Source organism: Pleurodeles waltl, chromosome 1_1 (assembly GCF_031143425.1).
Source record: "Pleurodeles waltl isolate 20211129_DDA chromosome 1_1, aPleWal1.hap1.20221129, whole genome shotgun sequence".
Taxonomy (NCBI): Eukaryota; Metazoa; Chordata; class Amphibia; order Caudata; family Salamandridae; genus Pleurodeles; species Pleurodeles waltl.
The window spans coordinates 302,045,596-302,067,235 of NC_090436.1; the positions used below are offsets into that span (position 1 = coordinate 302,045,596).

The following is a 21,640-nucleotide window of genomic DNA, read 5'->3' on the forward strand; positions in this document are numbered from 1 at the left end:
TTCCCCGGATTGACCCAGTCCCCTTTCCTATAGATTGGTAGGATCTTTGCAACCTTCCATGAGGTGGGGATCTTGAGGTCTGACAAAATAGCATTGGATAGGATGTTAATATATGAGCCCCACATCTCTGGATTCACTTTATACAGATCATTTGGGATTCTGTCTGGTCCTGGCTCATGGTCTGAAATATAAGAGTTGATAGCGGCTAAGGTCTCATTAAGTGAGAAAGCAAGGATGTTGGCATCATCTTGGGCAACCACATATTGGATCATTTTATCCTCCTCCTTTAATGCACCCCCACTCGTATACAACTAACTGAAATGAGACACCTAATCATATGTTTGTTTGCGGAAATCCATCACAGTTTGGGGGCCATTTAGGTATACTGCTGCAGTATGCCAGAAGGTTTTGCTGTCTTTGTAGTTCAAGGCATCATGAAGAGTGGACCACAGGGAATTTCCCCACTTCTTTTTAGCTATAAACAAGGCCTGCTTATACTGGGCCTTACAATTTGTATACAGATCTGTAGGACATTGGGTGAAGTCCGAACCAAACCAGCATATTGCTGTCCAAACCTTTGATTCCACAGCACAGGGGGAAGTAGAAGAACCCCTGTATATGGATGCCAGAGGGGAACAGACTAAAACTGATCATTAAAAATACAGCGAGGCTGCCTCCTAGCTGGGTCTACAACAATGGTCGACACAAGAGAAAGAAACAAAACCAGAGAGAGCCTTGGCCAATCTCCAAGACCTGATATCACCCTTAATATGACCTACTACTCTGCAAATATCAGTGAATAGTAAGCCGGAGAGGGCACTAGTTGACTTTGTTGATTGAGTTACCCATTTGGGATACAATTAATTGAGGGGGACAGGTGCTTTGCAGTGTTTGGGGAGGTGGGAAGATCTAAAGTAGCGGGGGTTTTATGGGGAACTTACCCACTTAAGGTGTCGTATTTTTGGTTGTTCGAATACATTGTTGAATTATGCAAAAAGAGAGCACTACCTAACCCCAGATGGGCAAGTCTGCAAGTTCCCGGCTCCAAGGACGAGCTGGGAGAGGGCGCCAGATCAGATGTAGTAACAATCATTAATCATTGAAAGTACTTTTGTGAAATGTAAATGATCTGGAATACAAGAAAAAGGGCTGAGTAGGCCTACAATATCTAAAACGACATACCCTGGAGATGGTTTTATTGCAAGAAACAAACATGATGAGCAGCACTTACAAGCCCCTGGACAGATGGGGATACAAGATGTTAGTTGATGCAGAGGAACAACTTGAGCTCTAGGGAAGTGTGTATACTACTTGGGATATGCTGCTTAAGAAGTTGATCTCCCCTTTTGTCCCAATGGACATGGTTTGACCCACATGGCATATATGTGGCTCTGTCAGGACACTGGAAGGACTTATCGGTTCACATGTGCTCTATTTACACCCCCTCGTGTCACCCCCCACCCCCAAATAAAAACACCCCGGCATTGCCAAATGTAAGTTCTCTAGTCCTGAAATAACCAGATAGTGTTGATGCTTGTAGGTAACTTTAACATGGTGGTGATTTAGGGCTGGGATAGGAAAACAACTATGCTGGCCAATGGTAAACCAATCCCATGATTTCTTGGTTGTGTTAGACCTGTTGGACTTATGGAGATCGCACAACCCTCAAGATAGGCAGTATACTTGCCACGCTAGTGCTCATGGTAGGCTTTTTCACATTGACTACATTTTCACTCTGCACCTACAGGTTAGCCAATTTTCAGAGGTCCGAGACCTGGCTAGGGGAATTTCAGATCATTCCTGTTAGACCTGACAGCCTTAGGGTGGTCACCCCTACTTTTTGCCTGCCTCCCTCCACTTTTGAGATACTGTTTGTGCTGTTTTTTAGACTCTGCGCGCTTTACCAGTGCTAAAGTGCATATTCTCTCTCCCTTTAAACATGGTAACATTGGATCACACCCAATTGGGCTATTTAATTTACTTAAGTCCCTAGTAGAGTGCACCATATGTGCACAGGGCCTGTAGATTAAAAGCTACTAGTGGGCCTGCAGCACTGATTGTGCCACCAACTTTAGTAGCCTCTTAACCTTGTCTCAGGCCTGCCATTGCAAGGCCTGTGTGAGCAGTTTCACTGCAAATTCGACTTGGCATTTAAAAGTACTTGCCAAACCTAAAAATCCTCTTTTTCTACATATGTCACCCCTAAGGTGTGCCCTAGGCAACCCCTAGGGCAGGGTGCTGTGTGGGTAAAAGGCAGGACATGTACCTGTGTAGTTTACATGTCCTGGTAGTGTACAACTCCTAAATTCGTTTTTACACTACTGTGAGGCCTGCTCCCTTCATATAATAACATTGGGGCTGCCCTCATACATTGTTTGAGTGGTAGCTGCTGATATGAAAGGAGTAGGAAGATCATATTTAGTATGGCCAGAATGGTAATACAAAATCCTGCTGACTGGTGAATTTGGATTTAATACTACTATTTTAGAAATGTCACTTCTGGAAAGTGAGCATTTCTCTGCACTTAAATCTTTCTGTGCCTTATAATCCACGTCTGGCTGGGTTTAGTTGACAGCTCCTTGTGCATTCACTCAGACCCACCCCAGACACAGGATACTCAGCCTCACTTGCATACATCTGCATTTTGAATAGGTCTTTCCTGGGCTGGGGGGGTGGAGGGCCTGCTCTCACACAAAGGTCTGTCGCACCCCCTACTGGGACCCTGGCAGACAGGATTGAACTGAAAGGGGACCTGGTGCACCTCTAAGCCACTCTTTGAAGTCTAACCCCACTTCAAAGGCACATTTATGGAATAAAAACGGGGCCTCTGCCCTACCACCTCAGACACTTCCTGGAGAAGGAAGCAGAACCTGCACCCTGACAAGAAAAACTGCTGGCTGGCTAAAGGACTCACCTGACTGCTTTCTGAAGAGGACTGCTGCCTTGCTGTTGCCCTGCTGCTCTCTTGCCTTGCTGCAGAAGGGCTCTCCAAGGGCTTGGATAGAGCTTGCCTCCTGTTCCCAGAAGTCTCGGGACCAAAAAGACTTCTCTCCTGCAGCTGAAATCCCTGTGCGGTGAAAATTCATCACACCGCCCGACAAGAACGACGCACAGCCTGCTTGCGGTGAAAATTTCAGTGTACGCTGAGTGCGGAACGATGCATCCCGACTTTGCAAACAGAAGATCGACGCAGCGCCAGCGATGCGACCGGAACTTTGATGCACAGCCCTACTGGATCGACGCAAGCCGACTCATAACGCCGCCGCCCAACTTCCTGAGAGGAATCGACGCAGCGCCTGCCGGGCAGAGAAAATTCAACGCATTGCCTACCGGAATCGACGCAGCCACTGTGACTTTGCTCCGCAGGCCCAGGATTCCATGCATCGTCCCCGGGGAGTCTGAAAACCCTGCAACCCAAAAAGGATCCAAGTCCGTGCACCAGAAATCGACGCAACGTCTTCCCGTGTGCGAAGGAGCGGGACAGACGCACACTCACCGTTTTCCACGCATCTCCTCCTCTGCAGTCCCTTGCGAAGATTTTTCAACGCAAACCAGGTACTTTGCCCTGCAGGAGACCCTTGTTGTTTCTAGGAGAACTTAAGACACTTTTTATTGCTTTTACAGTAATCTTTTAACTCTAAAGACACTTGATATCACTTTCAGTGATATCCCTACATTTGCTTGTTTCATCTTTAATCGTTTTGACCTGAATTTATTCCGATAAATAGTGTATATTTTTCTAAATACTGTGGTGTTATATTGTGGTACTGTATGATTTATTGCGCAGATACTTTACACATTGCTAAGTTAAGCCTGACTGCTCAGTGCCAAGCTACCAGAGGGTGGGCACTTAATAAATGCACAGAACACTATTTCAAAGAAAATGAGGGCACAGTTGCCCTCACACTGTGGGAAGCATACAAAGCTGTGGTCAGGGGACAAGTCCTATCCCTGATCTCAGGACTTGAGTGAGATAATAGGACAAAAATGGATGGTTTGATACAGGCTGCTGCTCAAGCAACAAGAGTATAAAAGTCTGACCAACAATGCTTCCCTGGCAGCACACACAGTCCACCTATTGACTGTATAACATGGAAATAAAGCAGGCAAATTTCTGGCCTGGCTTGACAAGAGTGTCTATTACACTCTGATATACTCCCCTCCGGTGACTTAAGATGGCAGAGGAATAGGCTGTCCTTCTCAAAGACATGCACCTCCCCTGACTAGCACAGGAGGATGTAGAGTATCTAGAAACCAATATAAGAGTAAAGGAGATTTAGGCAGCAGCACTGGAGCTGTAGGCAAGGCAATCCGTGGGGCCCCAACGGTCTCCCGGTGGAGCTCTGTAAAGCGATGGCCACAGAACTAGCCCCACACCTACTAACCATGTACAAAGAGAGCAAAAGACGAAAAGGCAGGACTCCCTCACTCAAGACCAGTGCCTCGTTACCATAGTAGTTATTCATAAGGAGGTGAAACCCTTGGATGATTAAAGGTATTTTTTTTTTTATTTATTTATTTTTATATTCGCCAATATCGTTACTGACCACCGAGGTCAAAAAATTGGCCAAAATACTGTCAGCACAAGTAAGAAAGGTTATTTACTCTTTGATTCACCCCAATCAGTCGGGCTTTATGCCTAGTTGAAGCCCAAGGCTTAATCTCCAGCTTCTATATGGAGTGCTGGGGCAGACTGAAAACTTATGTGAGACTGCGCTGGTATTGTCTTGAGATGTAAAAATGGCGTTTGATACACTGGAACAGATTTAATATTCATAGTATAGGGCGAGTTGATGTTTGAACTGTGATATACGCAGTGTATCTGCTTTCTATGCAGTGGCCAGGGTCAAGGAGAATAGGACGTATTCCTCAATATTTAGACTTCAATGGGGCACCAGACAGAGATGTCTCCTGTCGCCTATGATCTTTGCTCTGGTGCTGGAATGACTAGATATGGCTGTAGGAAATTACCCTCTTTTTGTCATTGTTACCCCCACGTTTTGACTGCTGTCAGTGCATTCACTGGGATCCCGCTGACTGTGTGCTCTCTCTCAAAATTTGGGTGCTCAGGACTTGGTACACCCAACATTTGGCATACTTGTTCCCTCATATAAGTTCCTAGTATATGGTACTTGGATACCTAGGGCATTGGGGTACCATGAGAGCCCATGCAAAACGTGTCTGCAGGCCTGCCGTTGCAGCCTGTAGGAAAAGGTGCATGCACCCTTTCACTACAGGTCACTGCCCACGGTCGCTGTAAGTCACCCCTTTGGCAGGCCCTTCTAGCCCAGAGGGCAGGGAGCAGCATAACTGTGTGTAAGGGCACCCCTGTGTGGGCAGAGAAGCCCCTATGAACACCAGCTCCAATTTTCCTGGACTTCGTAAGTGCGGGCAAGCCATTTTACCCCTGTACTGCACACAGGTAATCTGTATCCAGTTACATAATGGTCACTCCGAACCTTGGCATGTTTAGTATCAAACTTGTTGGAATCATACCCTAATACTGTTGTCAGTATTCGTTGTGTGATTCCATGTATTCTGGGAGCTCCTTAAAGGACCCCGCATTGCTCTTACCAGTATTCTAGAGTTTTCTGCTGCCACACCACAGGCAGGTTTCTACCCTCCTGCTGCTAGACCTCCTCAAGCAGAGGAAGGCAGAATAAGGGATTTCCTTTGGGAGAGGGAGGCCACATCCTCTCCCTTTGGAAATAGGTTTTACATGGCTTAGGAGGGGTAGCCTCACCAAGCCACCCAAACTGGAGAACGGAAAGGGGAGTAACTACTCACCACCCCAGGGGTGGTGCCCAAAGATCCTCCAGGTGGCCACTTCATTCTGCTTGAATCAAAGGTGGGCAAAGGCCCCTGGGAGCATGTAAGTGGCCAGGACAGGCAGGTGATGTCACAGCCTCCTCCTGATAAGTGGTCACCCAGCTAGGTGACCAATCCCCTTTCCCGGGCTATTTAGGGTCTCCCTTCAGGGTGGGTGGGTCAAATTCGACATTTAAGATTCCAGCAGGACTCCTGCGTCATTTACTTTATCTTCTGGCCACGGGGACTGCAACTGGACCCTCCAGGAACCGGCAATCTGCAATTCCAACGACGACTCCGCTTAGCAACATTGTTTCTCCGGCTCCTTCCATCAACTGCAACATTTCTCTGGCTGTGTATTCTCCAAGGGCGTCAAGTCTTCAGCAAGAAGGAATCTCTGTTGAAGTGAAGGAGTCACTCCCGTGCATCCGCATGTACCAACTACAATGACGACTGGCTGCATGGATCCTCCCTCCTCTGGAACTGCGTGGATCCTGCATCACAAGTGTTGGTCTGGAGTGGTCCTTTTGGTCCTCTCTACCAGCTATCCAACTTGGGAGACGGTAAGCCCTTGCCGCTCCTGCAGGTTAGTACACCTGTGCCGTGACTCTTGCAGCTACCAAGGCCTGTTTGTTCCTCCTCCAAGGGATATTCAGGCTCCGTGTAGCCCTGGGCTCCAGATCTCTTCCTTGCAAATCAGTCTCCTGCCTTCTGCTCCAGTGACGTGGGACTCCTCTCCAGGTGTGCTGAGGGCCTCACTGCAACTACTGTGCCTACTGCCTGTGGGGGCTGCCTCCTCTTCTTGTGACTCTCCCAGCTGCTGATGGTCACTTAAGACTCCCCTCCTTGGGTCAAGTCCCCTGGGCCTTGGTGGTCCTCTTCAGCCTTGCAAAATCTTCTTCTCCTACTCTTGCATTTGCCAAGGCTTGTTGTTAGTTTTCCGGCACTGCTGACCGACTGCATCACAACCGTCCCCATGGGACATCACTTTTATCTCCTCTGGAACTTCTCTGCTGCACTGCTGACATTCTTCATCAACAGTGGACCTGATCCTGCATCCACAGAAGGGTGGGTAGTGGCTTCTGCCACAACCGGACACTCCAACTCGAACTGGACTTGGTCCCCTTCCTTTGCAGATCCTCTTCTGTCAGGATCCACCTTTTGGTTTCTTCCAGTCTAGTCTGTGTCTTGCACAGTCCTTTTCCAAAGTTCTCCTGTGGGTTTGGGGAAACAAATAGGTACTTATCGCTTCTCTCCTGGTCGCTAGGGGGGCACCCAGGTACTAAGCTTTTGGGATTCCTAGTTCCTCCAGCTCCACTCTGCAGATTCCACTTCCTTGGGTGGGTGACAGCCTTTCACATTCAACTTACTTAGTATATCCTTCTGGGGCCTTCACTATTTACTATTGCTTTGCTACTGCTTCCTATGCTAATCACTGACTTTTAATGTGTACATAATAGTGTGTTTACTTACCTCCTAGTTGTGTGTTGCCTAATTAGTATTTTAGTATATGTTACTATAATAAAGTACCTTTTATTTTTGTAACATTGTGTGGTTCTTTCATGTGTGTAAGTGCTGGGTAACTGTAGTGTTATAGCATAAGCTATGCATGTCTCCTAGATAAGTCTTGGCTGCTCATCCACAGCTACCTCTAGAGAGCATGGCTTCCTAGACACTGTCTTCACCTCACTAATAAGGTTTACCTGGAGCTGGTATAAGGTGATAACACCATAGGTGCTCACCACACCCCAGGCCAGCTTCCTCCAATGACAAGACCCACTGGTCAGGGGCTTAGAATAGGGCGGGGCCTGGGAGGACAAGATATCTTTATATGTGTTAGTTTATATTTCGGGCCCTGAGCTGACAGTGAACAGAATAATGTAAATGTGATTTTTGGTAAGTGCTTGGGGTAGGTTATCAATTGGCATAAGTTCCTAATATACCCTCTAATGGGCGAAATGGCAAGCGTACCACTGGACTGTAGGGTGACCACTGTACATAGCTGATTCTGCTATTTAGTAATATTCATAACACCCGACGCTGACTCTTTCACGAGTAGAATAAAAGTTTGCTGTTGGATAGACTAAGAGGTGATGTGTGACACTGGTGTGGCCTGCTGCTCTCCCTTCTGAGCAGGGCGTCTTAATTTAAAATGATGTCCCGGTCACTGTAAAGAAATGGCTCCCTGTTGCAGTTACCCCCCACTTTTTGCCTGATACTGATGCTGACTTGACTGAGAAGTGTGCTGGGACCCTGCTAACCAGGCCCCAGCACCAGTGTTCCTTCACCTAAAATGTACCATTGTATCCACAATTGGCACACCCTGGCATTCAGATAAGTCCCTTGTAACTGGTACTTCTAGTACCAAGGGCCCTGATGCCAAGGAAGGTCTCTAAGGGCTGCAGCATGTCTTATGCCACCCTAGAGACCCCTCACTCAGCACAGACACACTGCTTACAAGCCTGTGTGTGCTAAGTGAGAACAAAATGAGTAAGTCGACATGGCACTCCCCTCAGGGTGCCATGCCAGCCTCTCACTGCCTATGCAGTATAGGTAAGACACCCCTCTAGCAGGCCTTACAGCCCTAAGGCAGGGTGCACTATACCATAGGTGAGGGTACCAGTGCATGAGCACTGTGCCCCTACAGTGTCTAAACAAAACCTTAGACATTGTAAGTGCAGGGTAGCCATAAGAGTATATGGTCTGGGAGTTTGGCAAACACGAACTCCACAGCACCATAATGGCTACACTGAAAACTGGGAAGTTTGGTATCAAACTTCTCAGCACAATAAATGCACACTGATGCCAGTGTACATTTTATTGTAAAATACACCACAGAGGGCACCTTAGAGGTGCCCCCTGAAACGTAACCAACTATCTGTGTAGGCTGACTGGTTCCAGCAGCCTGCCACACTAGAGACATGTTGCTGGCCCCATGGGGAGAGTGCCTTTGTCACTCTGAGGCCAGTAACAAAGCCTGCACTGGGTGGAGATGCTAACACCTCCCCCAGGCAGGAGCTGTAACACCTGGCGGTGAGCCTCAAAGGCTCACCCCTTTGTCACAGCCCAGCAGGGCACTCCAGCTTAGTGGAGTTGCCCGCCCCCTCCGGCCACGGCCCCCACTTTTGGCGGCAAGGCTGGAGGGAACAAAGAAAAGCAACAAGGAGGAGTCACTGGCCAGTCAGGACAGCCCCTAAGGTGTCCTGAGCTGAGGTGACTCTAACTTTTAGAAATCCTCCATCTTGCAGATGGAGGATTCCCCCAATAGGGTTAGGATTGTGACCCCCCTCCCCTTGGGAGGAGGCACAAAGAGGGTGTACCCACCCTCAGGGCTAGTAGCCATTGGCTACTAACCCCCCAGACCTAAACACGCCCTTAAATTTAGTATTTAAGGGCTACCCTGAACCCTAGAAAATTAGATTCCTGCAACTACAAGAAGAAGGACTGCCCAGCTGAAAACCCCTGCAGCGGAAGACCAGAAGACGACAACTGCCTTGGCTCCAGAAACTCACCGGCCTGTCTCCTGCCTTCCAAAGATCCTGCTCCAGCGACGCCTTCCAAAGGGACCAGCGACCTCGACATCCTCTGAGGACTGCCCCTGCTTCGAAAAGACAAGAAACTCCCGAGGACAGCGGACCTGCTCCAAGAAAAGCTGCAACTTTGTTTCCAGCAGCGTTAAAGAACCCTGCAAGCTCCCCGCAAGAAGCGTGAGACTTGCAACACTGCACCCGGCGACCCCGACTCGGCTGGTGGCGATCCAACACCTCAGGAGGGACCCCAGGACTACTCTGATACTGTGAGTACCAAAACCTGTCCCCCCTGAGCCCCCACAGCGCCGCCTGCAGAGGGAATCCCGAGGCTTCCCCTGACCGCGACTCTTTGAACCTAAAGTCCCGACGCCTGGGAGAGACCCTGCACCCGCAGCCCCCAGGACCTGAAGGACCGGACTTTCACTGGAGGAGTGACCCCCAGGAGTCCCTCTCCCTCGCCCAAGTGGAGGTTTCCCCGAGGAATCCCCCCCTTGCCTGCCTGCAGCGCTGAAGAGATCCCGAGATCTCTCATAGACTAACATTGCAAACCCGACGCCTGTTTCTACACTGCACCCGGCCGCCCCCGCGCTGCTGAGGGTGAAATTTCTGTGTGGACTTGTGTCCCCCCCGGTGCCCTACAAAACCCCCCTGGTCTGCCCTCCGAAGACGCGGGTACTTACCTGCAAGCAGACCGGAACCGGGGCACCCCCTTCTCTCCATTCTAGCCTATGTGTTCTGGGCACCACTTTGAACTCTGCACCTGACCGGCCCTGAGCTGCTGGTGTGGTGACTTTGGGGTTGCTCTGAACCCCCAACGGTGGGCTACCTTGGACCAAGAACTAAGCCCTGTAAGTGTCTTACTTACCTGGTTAACCTAACAAAAACTTACCTCCCCTAGGAACTGTGAAAATTGCACTAAGTGTCCACTTTTAAAACAGCTATTTGTGAATAACTTGAAAAGTATACATGCAATTTTGATGATTTGAAGTTCCTAAAGTACTTACCTGCAATACCTTTCGAATGAGCTATTACATGTAGAATTTGAACCTGTGGTTCTTAAAATAAACTAAGAAAAGATATTTTTCTATACAAAAACCTATTGGCTGGATTTGTCTCTGAGTGTGTGTACCTCCATTTATTGTCTATGTGTATGTACAACAAATGCTTAACACTACTCCTTGGATAAGCCTACTGCTCGACCACACTACCACAAAATAGAGCATTAGTATTATCTCTTTTTGCCACTATCTTACCTCTAAGGGGAACCCTTGGACTCTGTGCATGCTATTCCTTACTTTGAAATAGCACATACAGAGCCAACTTCCTACATTGCTTCCTACAGTCACATTTTTTATATGTTAGAAAACCAGCATTATGAGGTCCATAGAGTGTACTTCAAGTCAGTGGAGGCAGAAGTGCTACTATGAGACAGTGGACCAGGTTGGATCTTCTTGCCCAAACTGATGTCCAAAATTATTACTAGGCATCACAATTAATTATGGTCAATGACTGGGCCTTTGTGGCACAGACTGAACCGGTGTTAGAAATAGACAGACGTGATGGGTGCTAGAGGTTACTTGCCAGCACTCTAGGGGGGTTGGGTGGGCAGATGTTCAGTGGGTTGCCCATCCCAAACCAGAACAGTAATTAAATTGTGGAAAGAAGTAGCATCATACCTAGCATTCGGGAGAAGAATAACACGTGTCACCCCATTCTGAGATACAGTAATGCTAACGACACTGGAGAGGCTTTGGGGCTTTGCCAGGTAGTACCAAATTGATATATCCACAGTGGGGGGCATATGGGTTAAGGTAGATGCAGTTCGCCTGTGAAAGTTAACAAGAGACTGTCAGTTGGCAGACTCTGAGAACTGCTGATATCTACAGGTGGGACATGCCCTGTGATCCGGATTAGTGAAGGGTACGGAGGTGGGGGAACTCCTTTCCCTGGAGGGCAGACTCTTGAGCGAACCTGTGCCCAAAAGAACAAAATCACTGACATATTAAAAAGAGAAAAAAATCTTAAACTACAGCCCTGATGCTATCCAATAACTAAATAAATAAGAGGTGAGAGATGGACGTAGGCAACTGTGAGAACGGGTAGCTGGAGGAAGGTCCTCAGCCTCCCTAAAGAGAGGTCGCTATAAAATGCAGAAAGATAGGCTTCTTTTTCAAATACTGTGGGATTGCCCGATTTATACAAGTATTTTGGTTGAAAATCACATATTGTATGTGACAGGTGAGGAGCAGGGGGACTGGCAAGTTCAGCAAAGAGATGTGTGCTTAATGAGATAGAGTTAGCGAGATTACAGAAGGTGTGAATCATGCTGGTATTAATGGTAGCAAAACAGAATATTCCAAAAGCATGGGGAGCAGGAACTTCTCTGGATTTGGGAACCTGGATGTGGGAAATTGACTGGTGTTTGCTGGGAGAAAAAAGTGGTGTGTAAACGAAGGGGCTTCCCTAGAAAATGGAATAAGATTAGAAGTAAATGAAACTCTTATTGTGGATTGATACATAAATGAATGGAACTGCAAACCCCAATCAACGGCAATAGCACTCCCACCACAGCACAGTCCCAGGAGAGACACCATCGATGATTGAGGGGAGAATAGTAAGTCGAATGGGCCTGAAGCTATCAATAAGTACAAAGATTGTGCATACAGCAACGAAAGTTGTAAATGTCATTGGTTTATTTTTGAAATCTGTAATAATAAGATGGTACAAATGAACCTTAATTCCAGCTGGGCAATGGAATGTGTATGTTTCTGGGCCTGGATGGGAGGAGGGAACACCAGTAGGGCATGCATCAAGTGCAGGCTTTCTGAACAAAGTTGCTCTTTCTAAAAAAAAAAAAAGAAGAAAAAAAAAGACAAGCTTATCAGAAAGAAGGATGCCACAGGTGATGTAGGCATGTGTATTACAAGAAATGCAAACCAGATGCCATGGATAAGTGTAGTGAGGCAGGCATATGCCAGACATCTGAACACACTGTGAGCTGTCACTGAGCTCTGTGAACTGGCCTTCTAAGGCAGATGATCTGGTTTCAGTCAGGCATTTGATTCAGATCTAGTTGTAATGTGTATTGTAACAGAATCCAGAACACATTTCAACTAAGTTTTTAGGTTGTTCCATGTTATATACATAATCCAAAATGGATGTAACTGTTTTACAGGGGACCATTGTACGCCATGCAGTCTGTGGCCCCAGATGACATCCTGTATGGACGAGTGCATGTGGACGAGTGCATGTGAGCTGTTTGTAAGCAAAAGTGTACAGTATAACCTTAGTGGATTAGATAGCAGCTGGCCATCAAAGGATCCCTGTTGGGGATACTATTTTACAAAGCCACTCAAGCATCTCTCCGATTATAGGTAATGGTGGCTGTGCTCATGAGTTTCACATGCCAGCATCCATCAGTCTCCCAGTAGCTTTGTGAGGGACAACCACTTTCTCCTATTGATGTGGGCATACTTTGTGTGCATTTTCATTTCTAGCAGAGTGTAAAACTGCTGGGAGAGCAGCAAAGACCTGCATGCATGCATGCATTGCTACACATTGTTCTCAACGTGGAAAGCCAGTGGCCAGAAAAATGAAAAAGTAGGTCAGAATGCCCAAAATGAAGGCAGGATGTCAAAGCATATCACTGAGGGGTGACCTTTCCCCCAGCACATGCTGTGATCTGCGTCCTGACAAAACCCAAGCTCTTCTCTCTGTATTTCTAAAGGCAAAGGCTCCATAAAGATTGCTGTGATGTCCCAAATGAATAGCACCAGATCTTAAAGTTTTCCTTGCTGTCATATAGTTTTAGGTTTATTCAGGCTCATGATTTCTTTACCTGTTGGGAACTCCAACAACTTGTTGACCCACAATGTGATCCTATATCAAAGAGAAAGCTAGCTGGCCGTTTCTAACTCTGTGTATCCCTGTAACATTTTAGAAGAATAAATATTAAGAGGGCAAAAATCGTTCATGGAAAGCACATAACCCCAAATGAGATGTGATTTCAGTACCATGTAGGCAGAATAGTGCTCAAATGTCAAATAAAAATACTACTTTAGAAATGTCTAATCTTAGCTACTTAAAACTTTCTCCAAGATCATGTCCTGGAGATTGGTAAGGCGCTACTCACTGATAGAATCAGTAGTCAATTATTTTAGTAAAATTACTGGTCTGTACCTTACCATTTTTTCATGTCCTTAATGGGTGCTTTCAATAAATGCATATAAATTGAGATGTGTCCGGTAAAGTGAATGGCATGCCTTGTTCAAAAAGCACACTATTCCTTTAAAGTTGCAGTGCTTTTCCTAATGTTTGTTTTATTTACAGGAATATCCATTTATCCTTGATGCTTTCCAAAGGGAAGCCATTTTGTGCATTGATAATAACCAGTCCGTCTTGGTTTCTGCTCATACATCTGCTGGAAAAACTGTCTGCGCTGAGTAAGTGACAATTTTTTATTGTAATGGCTTACCTTTTACTTTCATTGCAATAATTTGAGAGGTTTGAGGATGGCTTTTTGGCGTTTACTCTGACTTTGAACATTCTCCTACACTGATGATATATGATTAACTAGGTATTGAAGAAAAATGCAGTTTACAAGGGTGGAAATACATGCCTATTTGTAACTCGTTCTATAAAATGAATTGCTCATCAGTCATGCAAAAACAGGAAATAGATCATTTGCATTTGGGCCACAGTCCCAAATGGGTGCTTTTTGAAAAGCATTCCAGACCTCTTTTTCCTTTATTTTGCTTCACATGTGTTTCTTGTATGTAGCACTTGGTAAGTATATTGCACTCTGGGGTTTAGTATTGTTTAACTGCATTAAAAAGATGTAAACCTCCCTGTTTGTATTTACTGAGTGTCAAGTGCTTATGCTGTGAAGTTCAAGGCTGCTTTATGAATGTATGACAGTGTATAGTATGCTAATATTGCATTAGATTAGTACTTGCTGCCGTCTTGGGTGTTAGAATTATGTCTATTAGTGTACCCAGTTAAGATGTGTGTATGTATTCTGCAGCTTCCTGTTTGTATTGTATTGTTATTGTTTTGTAATAGTATTTATATAGGTCTTACTACCCCTGACGAGGCGTCAAAGCGCTTTTCAGCGAGTAGCACGCTACTCCAGAACCCAACAAGAATTAGTGATGGATTAGTATCGGGAAATATTAGTACAGTTTTAGTATTATGAGTTCATTTGTGCCGCGGATATGAGAGTTTGGGAGGGGTGAAGGAGGAAAGAAGGAAAGAATCCAGAAGTGTTAATTGGGAGTATATGGTAATAGGATTTAGCGTGAGATAAATGAGGGTGAATTTAGTAGGGTTGTTTGGGAGGTCATGGTAGTAAAGTGAGGTTTGTTGAGTTAGATGTGGAAGCGGAGGGAAGAGCTTAGGCAGAGTTATTTAGGAGATGAAAGTAGTAGAATGGATTTGGGATGAGTCAGAGAGGGAATGGAGGATAGATTGATAGAGACATGACATATGATGATGGGTAGATAAGTGTGATATAAGATGAGAGCAGGGATTCATAGATATCTAGTACATAACAACCCACCCAGGAGCCATGCAATGACCCACGAACATGCCAAGCACAGAACAACATACACACATACATACACACATACATACACATGCATATATATATATATATATATATATATATATATATATATATATATATATATATATATATACACACACACATATGTACATACAATACATATTTAAAACCATGGGTAAATATACTTAAACAGGTTTAAAGAGTGTGTGTGTGTGTGTGTACTTTATTGTTATGACATAGTAGTGATAAATATTTTCTAAAGAACTATACATAACTAGAAATATACACATAAACAGAAAATATATTTATCAACATAGGCCTATGCAGTCAATAGTTGTTTGAATATGGTGGCTATGAAGGAAAGAGCCAACTCTTGAGTAGTTTTCTGAATACAAGAAAGTTATCTGTGGCTCCTATAGTTGGGGGTAATGAATTCCATAATTTGGCTGCTTGAACGGAGAAGGATGTACCACCTATAGTCTTTTTCTTGTATGGTGGTGTTCTAAGGCGGGGTGCCAATCTTGAGCGGAGGTTTCTTTGTTGAATGTATTTGGTTATTTTGTTTCCGATAAAAAGCGGTCCTGTTCCATGTATAGCTTTGTGGGTGATACAAAGCAGCTTAAAGTGCATCTTCTGGCAATGGGTAACCAGTGCAGTGCTCTCAAGGCAGGGGAAATGTGGGCATTACATGTAATAGTAGCCTGCCTGCGGAGTTCTGAATACGTTGTAGTTTTTTCATAATAGATAGAGATGATCCATGGTAGAAGCCATTGGCATAATCCAGTTTGGATAGTACAAGCGCGATAGTAGCTTGCACCTTGTGTGGAAATCCGAGGTGGGGGAAGATGCGTCGTAGAGTGATGAAGCTTGTTCGTTCTAATTTGTCCACTTGGGCATTCATAGGTAACTTGGAGTCCATGGTGATTCCAAGGTTTTTAAATTCCTCGGATAATTGAGGAGGTGGTCCGAGATCGTCAGGCCAGATGCACAGTGGGTTATAACTTTTCCAGTCACTACATAGGAGTGTCTCTGTTTTGGAGGTATTTAGTTTGATATGGCTCCAGGTCATCCACTGATCAACGGCTCTGAGGCAACTGAAGATTTGTGAGTTTTCAATGTTTTTGGGACATTCTAATTTAAGTAGTATTTGTGTGTCATCTGCATAGTTGTAGCATGTGAGATGAAAATCATTGATCAGTTCTGGTAATGATATCATGTAGATGTTGAAAAGCAAAAGTGAGATGATTGATCCTTGGGGGACCCCTGCTTTTGTGAGGTAGGGTTAGGACGAGAAGGGGGGCGAGTAGATGATATTAGATGTTTTTTGAAGATAGGAAATAAACCAGTCAAGAGCAGTCCCTTGTATGCCGGCTTTGTGGATTCTTTGAATTAGGGTGTCATGGTCAACCATATCAGAGGCAGCCGAGAGGTCCAAGAGAAGTAGTGCAGCAACTTCATTGCGGTCGACTGTGTTTTTAAGATCATCCCAGATTGCTACGAGTGCAGATTCAGTGCCTCTTCGTGGGCGGAATCCAGTTTGGAAGTCTGAAAGTATAGAATTGTCTTCAATGAATTGTTACATCTGGGCGAATGCTGCTCTTTCTATCAGTTTGCCCAGGAAAGGTCCATTTGTGATTGGTCTGTAGTTGTTGGGGTCTTGCGGGTCTAGGTTTGTTTTCTTTAATAAAGGTCGTATGTATGCCTTTTTCAGGTCTGCAGGAAAAGTTCCTGTAGTTAAAGAGTTGTTGATGATTATTCTTACAGGAGTGGCAGCAGAAGTAGATAAAAGAATGTTCTTGAAGATTTGTGGCGGACAAGGGTCAGAAGGGCAACTGGAAGGCTTGCTTGCTTTGACCAAATCCATAAATTCACCTTGGGATATTTGTTGGAAGGACTGTAGAGGCTGGGCTGGTTTATTATTAGAGGGTATTTTAGGAAAGGGGTTGGTGCTGATGGTTTTCTTCTGTTTTAAATAGGAGTCCAGTGTGTCTACCTTGGTTGTGTAATGAGTTGCCAGTTTGTTTGTGAAATCTTGAGTAGTGGGATGACCTCCTTCCATGCACGTAGGTTTTCGAAATTCATTAAGAATTTTATAAAATTCCTTGGTTGTAGATTTAGCTTTTTGAATTCTGTCCGAGTAGTACTTTTTTTTTTTCTTTTTTTTTTCCCTTTCCTTTTTTTTTTTTGTTTGATGATTTGTATTTTCTGTTAAGTTTGTGTAGCTTCAGTTTGTCTTGACTGTTGTTTGTTTTGAGCCAGGTCCGCTGCAACTTTCTGATTTATTGCTTTATCTTTTTAAGTTCTGTGTTTCTCCAAGGTGTTGGTTTTCTTTTGTCGTGTTTAGTTTTTCTGAGTGGTATTAGGATATCAAAAGCTTCCTGTAGCCACTCATAAAGTTTTGGAACAGAATTAATTGTATCTAGATCTGTGTTGGCTGTGTTTCTAAGTAATCAAAATTGAGTTTGCTCCATGGTCGATAGGTTCATGTATGTAAGTAGCTGTGGGGGTGTGTTGATTTGTGGAGTTTTATGTCGGAAAGTTATCAAATGGTGGTCTGACCAAGTGATTGGCGAGATGCTATGAACAGTAACTAGTTCAGGCTTACCAAAAATTACATCTAGGATGCGTCCAGCGATGTGTGTGGGATTGTGTACAATCTGATGGAGGTTCAATGTGACTAGGCCAGTGGTGATAGCTTTTGGATGGGGCATATTGGGTTTGTCAAACCAAATGTTTAGATCCCCAAGAATGCATAGGTTGGCGTATAGTGTAATAAGGTTTGAGACTGTATCTAGAAAAGTATCTGGGAATGTCGAGTTGTTAGGTGGAGGTCTGTAAAGAAGGAGAAAGTTAAAGGAGGAAGTTGGAGTAGGGTGGCATCTGGTGAGGAGGGCTTCACAACCTTGTATGGAAATGTTGTCTGTTTTACTGAGGTTTATTGCCTGTTTGAATATAATAGTTAGTCCACCTCCTCTCTTGCCTATACAGTTTTGTGTGATGGTTTGATAGCCCGGAGGAAGGGCTTCGTGCAACACTGGGGCAATGTCATCTCCCAACCAAGATTCTGTTATGAATAGTAAGTCAGGTTGTGTGTCTGTGAGAAGGTCATAGATGTGGTGCTTGTTTTCTGAGAGTGACTGAGCATTCATGAGCTGGCGGTTTAGAAAAGGTGTGTTAGTGGCAGTGTTGTTTTCTTTAGTAGAAAGGTAAGCAGTATAATTTGAGCTTGAAGCAGGTGTTAGTTGTGATGGCTCACAATAGTCTTGCTTTTCAATATAGTGTTCCTCTTCCAGCAGGTTAAGGAGGCATTTTGTTGTGTCTGTGTAAGGAAATGCCTCCTTGGCATGGTTACCCCCTGTAAGGAAATGCCTCCTTGGCATGGTTGCCCCCTGACTTTTTGCCTTTGCTGATGCTATGTTTACAATTGAAAGTGTGCTGAGGCCTGCTAACCAGGCCCCAGCACCAGTGTTCTTTCCCTAACCTGTACTTTTGTATCCACAATTGGCAGACCCTGGCATCCAGATAAGTCCCTTGTAACTGGTACTTCTAGTACCAAGGGCCCTGATGCCAAGGAAGGTCTCTAAGGGCTGCAGCATGTCTTATGCCACCCTGGAGACCTCCCACTCAGCACAGACACACTGCTTGCCAGCTTGTGTGTGCTAGTGAGGACAAAACGAGTAAGTCGACATGGCACTCCCCTCAGGGTGCCATGCCAGCCTCTCACTGCCTATGCAGTATAGGTAAGACACCCCTCTAGCAGGCCTTACAGCCCTAAGGCAGGGTGCACTATACCATAGGTGAGGGTACCAGTGCATGAGCATGGTACCCCTACAGTGTCTAAACAAAACCTTAGACATTGTAAGTGCAGGGTAGCCATAAGAGTATATGGTCTGGGAGTCTGTCAAACACGAACTCCACAGCACCATAATGGCTACACTGAAAACTGGGAAGTTTGGTATCAAACTTCTCAGCACAATAAATGCACACTGATGCCAGTGTACATTTTATTGTAAAATACACCACAGAGGGCACCTTAGAGGTGCCCCCTGAAACTTAGCCGACTGTCTGTGTAGGCTGACTAGTTCCAGCAGCCTGCCACACCAGAGACATGTTGCTGGCCCCATGGGGAGAGTGCCTTTGTCACTCTGAGGCCAGTAACAAAGCCTGCACTGGGTGGAGATGCTAACACCTCCCCCAGGCAGGAGCTGTAACACCTGGCGGTGAGCCTCAAAGGCTCACCCCTTTGTCACAGCCCAGCAGGGCACTCCAGCTTAGTGGAGTTGCCCGCCCCCTCCGGCCACGGCCCCCACTTTTGGCGGCAAGGCTGGAGGGAACAAAGAAAGCAACAAGGAGGAGTCACTGGCCAGTCAGGACAGCCCCTAAGGTGTCCTGAGCTGAGGTGACTCTGACTTTTAGAAATCCTCCATCTTGCAGATGGAGGATTCCCCCAATAGGGTTAGGATTGTGACCCCCTCCCCTTGGGAGGAGGCACAAAGAGGGTGTACCCACCCTCAGGGCTAGTAGCCATTGGCTACTAACCCCCCAGACCTAAACACACCCTTAAATTTAGTATTTAAGGGCTACCCTGAACCCTTGAAAATTAGATTCCTGCAACTACAAGAAGAAGGACTGCCTAGCTGAAAACCCCTATAGAGGAAGACCAGAAGACGACAACTGCCTTGGCTCCAGAAACTCACCGGCCTGTCTCCTGCCTTCCAAAAGATCCTGCTCCAGCGACGCCTTCCAAAGGGACCAGCGACCTCGACATCCTCTGAGGACTGCCCCTGCTTCGAAAAGACAAGAAACTCCCGAGGACAGCGGACCTGCTCCAAGAAAGGCTGCAACTTTGTTTCCAGCAGCTTTGAAAGAACCCTGCAAGCTCCCCGCAAGAAGCGTGAGACTTGCAACACTGCACCCGGCGACCCCGACTCGGCTGGTGGAGATCCAACACCTCAGGAGGGACCCCAGGACTACTCTGATACTGTGAGTACCAAAACCTGTCCCCCCTGAGCCCCCACAGCGCCGCCTGCAGAGGGAATCCCGAGGCTTCCCCTGACCGCGACTCTTTGAATCCAAAGTCCCGACGCCTGGGAGAGACCCTGCACCCGCAGCCCCCAGGACCTGAAGGACCGGACTTTCACTGGAGAAGTGACCCCCAGGAGTCCCTCTCCCTTGCCCAAGTGGAGGTTTCCCCGAGGAACCCCCCCCTTGCCTGCCTGCAGCGCTGAAGAGATCCCGAGATCTCTCATAGACTAACATTGCGAACCCAACGCTTGTTTCTACACTGCACCCGGCTGCCCCCGTGCTGCTGAGGGTGAAATTTCTGTGTGGGCTTGTGTCCCCCCCCGGTGCCCTACAAAACCCCCCTGGTCTGCCCTCCGAAGACGCGGGTACTTACCTGCCAGCAGACCGGAACCGGGGCACCCCCTTCTCTCCATTCTAGCCTATGTGTTTTGGGCACCACTTTGAACTCTGCACCTGACCGGCCCTGAGCTGCTGGTGTGGTGACCTTGGGGTTGCTCTGAACCCTCAACGGTGGGCTACCTTGGACCAAGAACTGAACCCTGTAAGTGTCTTACTTACCTGGTAAACCTAACAAAAACTTACCTCCCCTAGGAACTGTGAAAATTGCACTAAGTGTCCACTTTTAAAACAGCTATTTGTCAATAACTTGAAAAGTATACATGCAATTTTTATGATTTAAAGTTCCTAAAGTACTTACCTGCAATACCTTTCGAATGAGATATTACCTGTAGAATTTGAACCTGTGGTTCTTAAAATAAACTAAGAAAAGATATTTTTCTATATAAAAACCTATTGGCTGGATTTGTCTCTGAGTGTGTGTACCTCATTTATTGCCTATGTGTATGTACAACAAATGCTTAACACTACTCCTTGGATAAGCCTACTGCTCGACCACACTACCACAAAATAGAGCATTAGTATTATCTATTTTTACCACTATTTTACCTCTAAGGGGAACCCTTGGACTCTGTGCATGCTATTCCTTACTTTGAAGTAGCACATACAGAGCCAACTTCCTACACCCCCTGACTTTTTGCCTTTGCTGATGCTATGTTTTGATTTGAAAGTGTGCTGAGGCCTGGCCCCAGCACCAGTGTTCTTTCCCTAACCTGTGCTTTTGTTTACACAATTGGCACACCCTGGCATCCAGGTAAGTCCCTTGTAACTGGTACCCCTGGTACCAAGGGCCCTGATGCCAGGGAAGGTCTCTAAGGGCTGCAGCATATCTTATGCCACCCTGGGGACCCCTCACTCAGCATAGACACACTGCTTGCCAGCTTGTGTGTGCTGGTGAGGACAAAACGAGTAAGTCGACATGGCGCTCCCCTCAGGGTGCCATGCTAACCTCATACTGCCTATGCAGTATAGATAAGTCACCCCTCTAGCAGGCCTTACAGCCCTAAGGCAGGGTGCACTATACCATAGGTGAGGGCACCAGTGCATGAGCACTGTGCCCCTACAGTGTCTAAGTAAAACCTTAGACATTGTAAGTGCAGGGTAGCCATAACAGTATATGGTTGGGAAGTCTGTCAAACACGAACTCACCAGCACCATAATGGCTACACTGAAAACTGGGAAGTTTGGTATCAAACTTCTCAGCACAATAAATGCACACTGATGCCAGTGTACATTTTATTGTAAAATACACCCCAGAGGGCACCTTAGAGGTGCCCCCTGAAACCTTAACCCAACTACCCGTGTAGGCTGACTGGTT

General features: G+C 46.1%; 1 protein-coding gene across 2 annotated transcripts in view; it reads left to right on the forward strand.

Annotated features, from left to right (window-relative positions):
* The window catches only part of MTREX (Mtr4 exosome RNA helicase), a 629,876-nt gene that overhangs the window by 20,799 nt on the left and 587,437 nt on the right, over nt 1–21,640 (forward strand). For both annotated transcript variants that reach the window (XM_069222101.1, XM_069222093.1), the window contains exon 5: nt 13,668–13,780. In XM_069222101.1, coding sequence (XP_069078202.1) covers nt 13,668–13,780 — 113 coding nt within the window. The remainder of the gene's footprint in view (nt 1–13,667; nt 13,781–21,640) is intronic.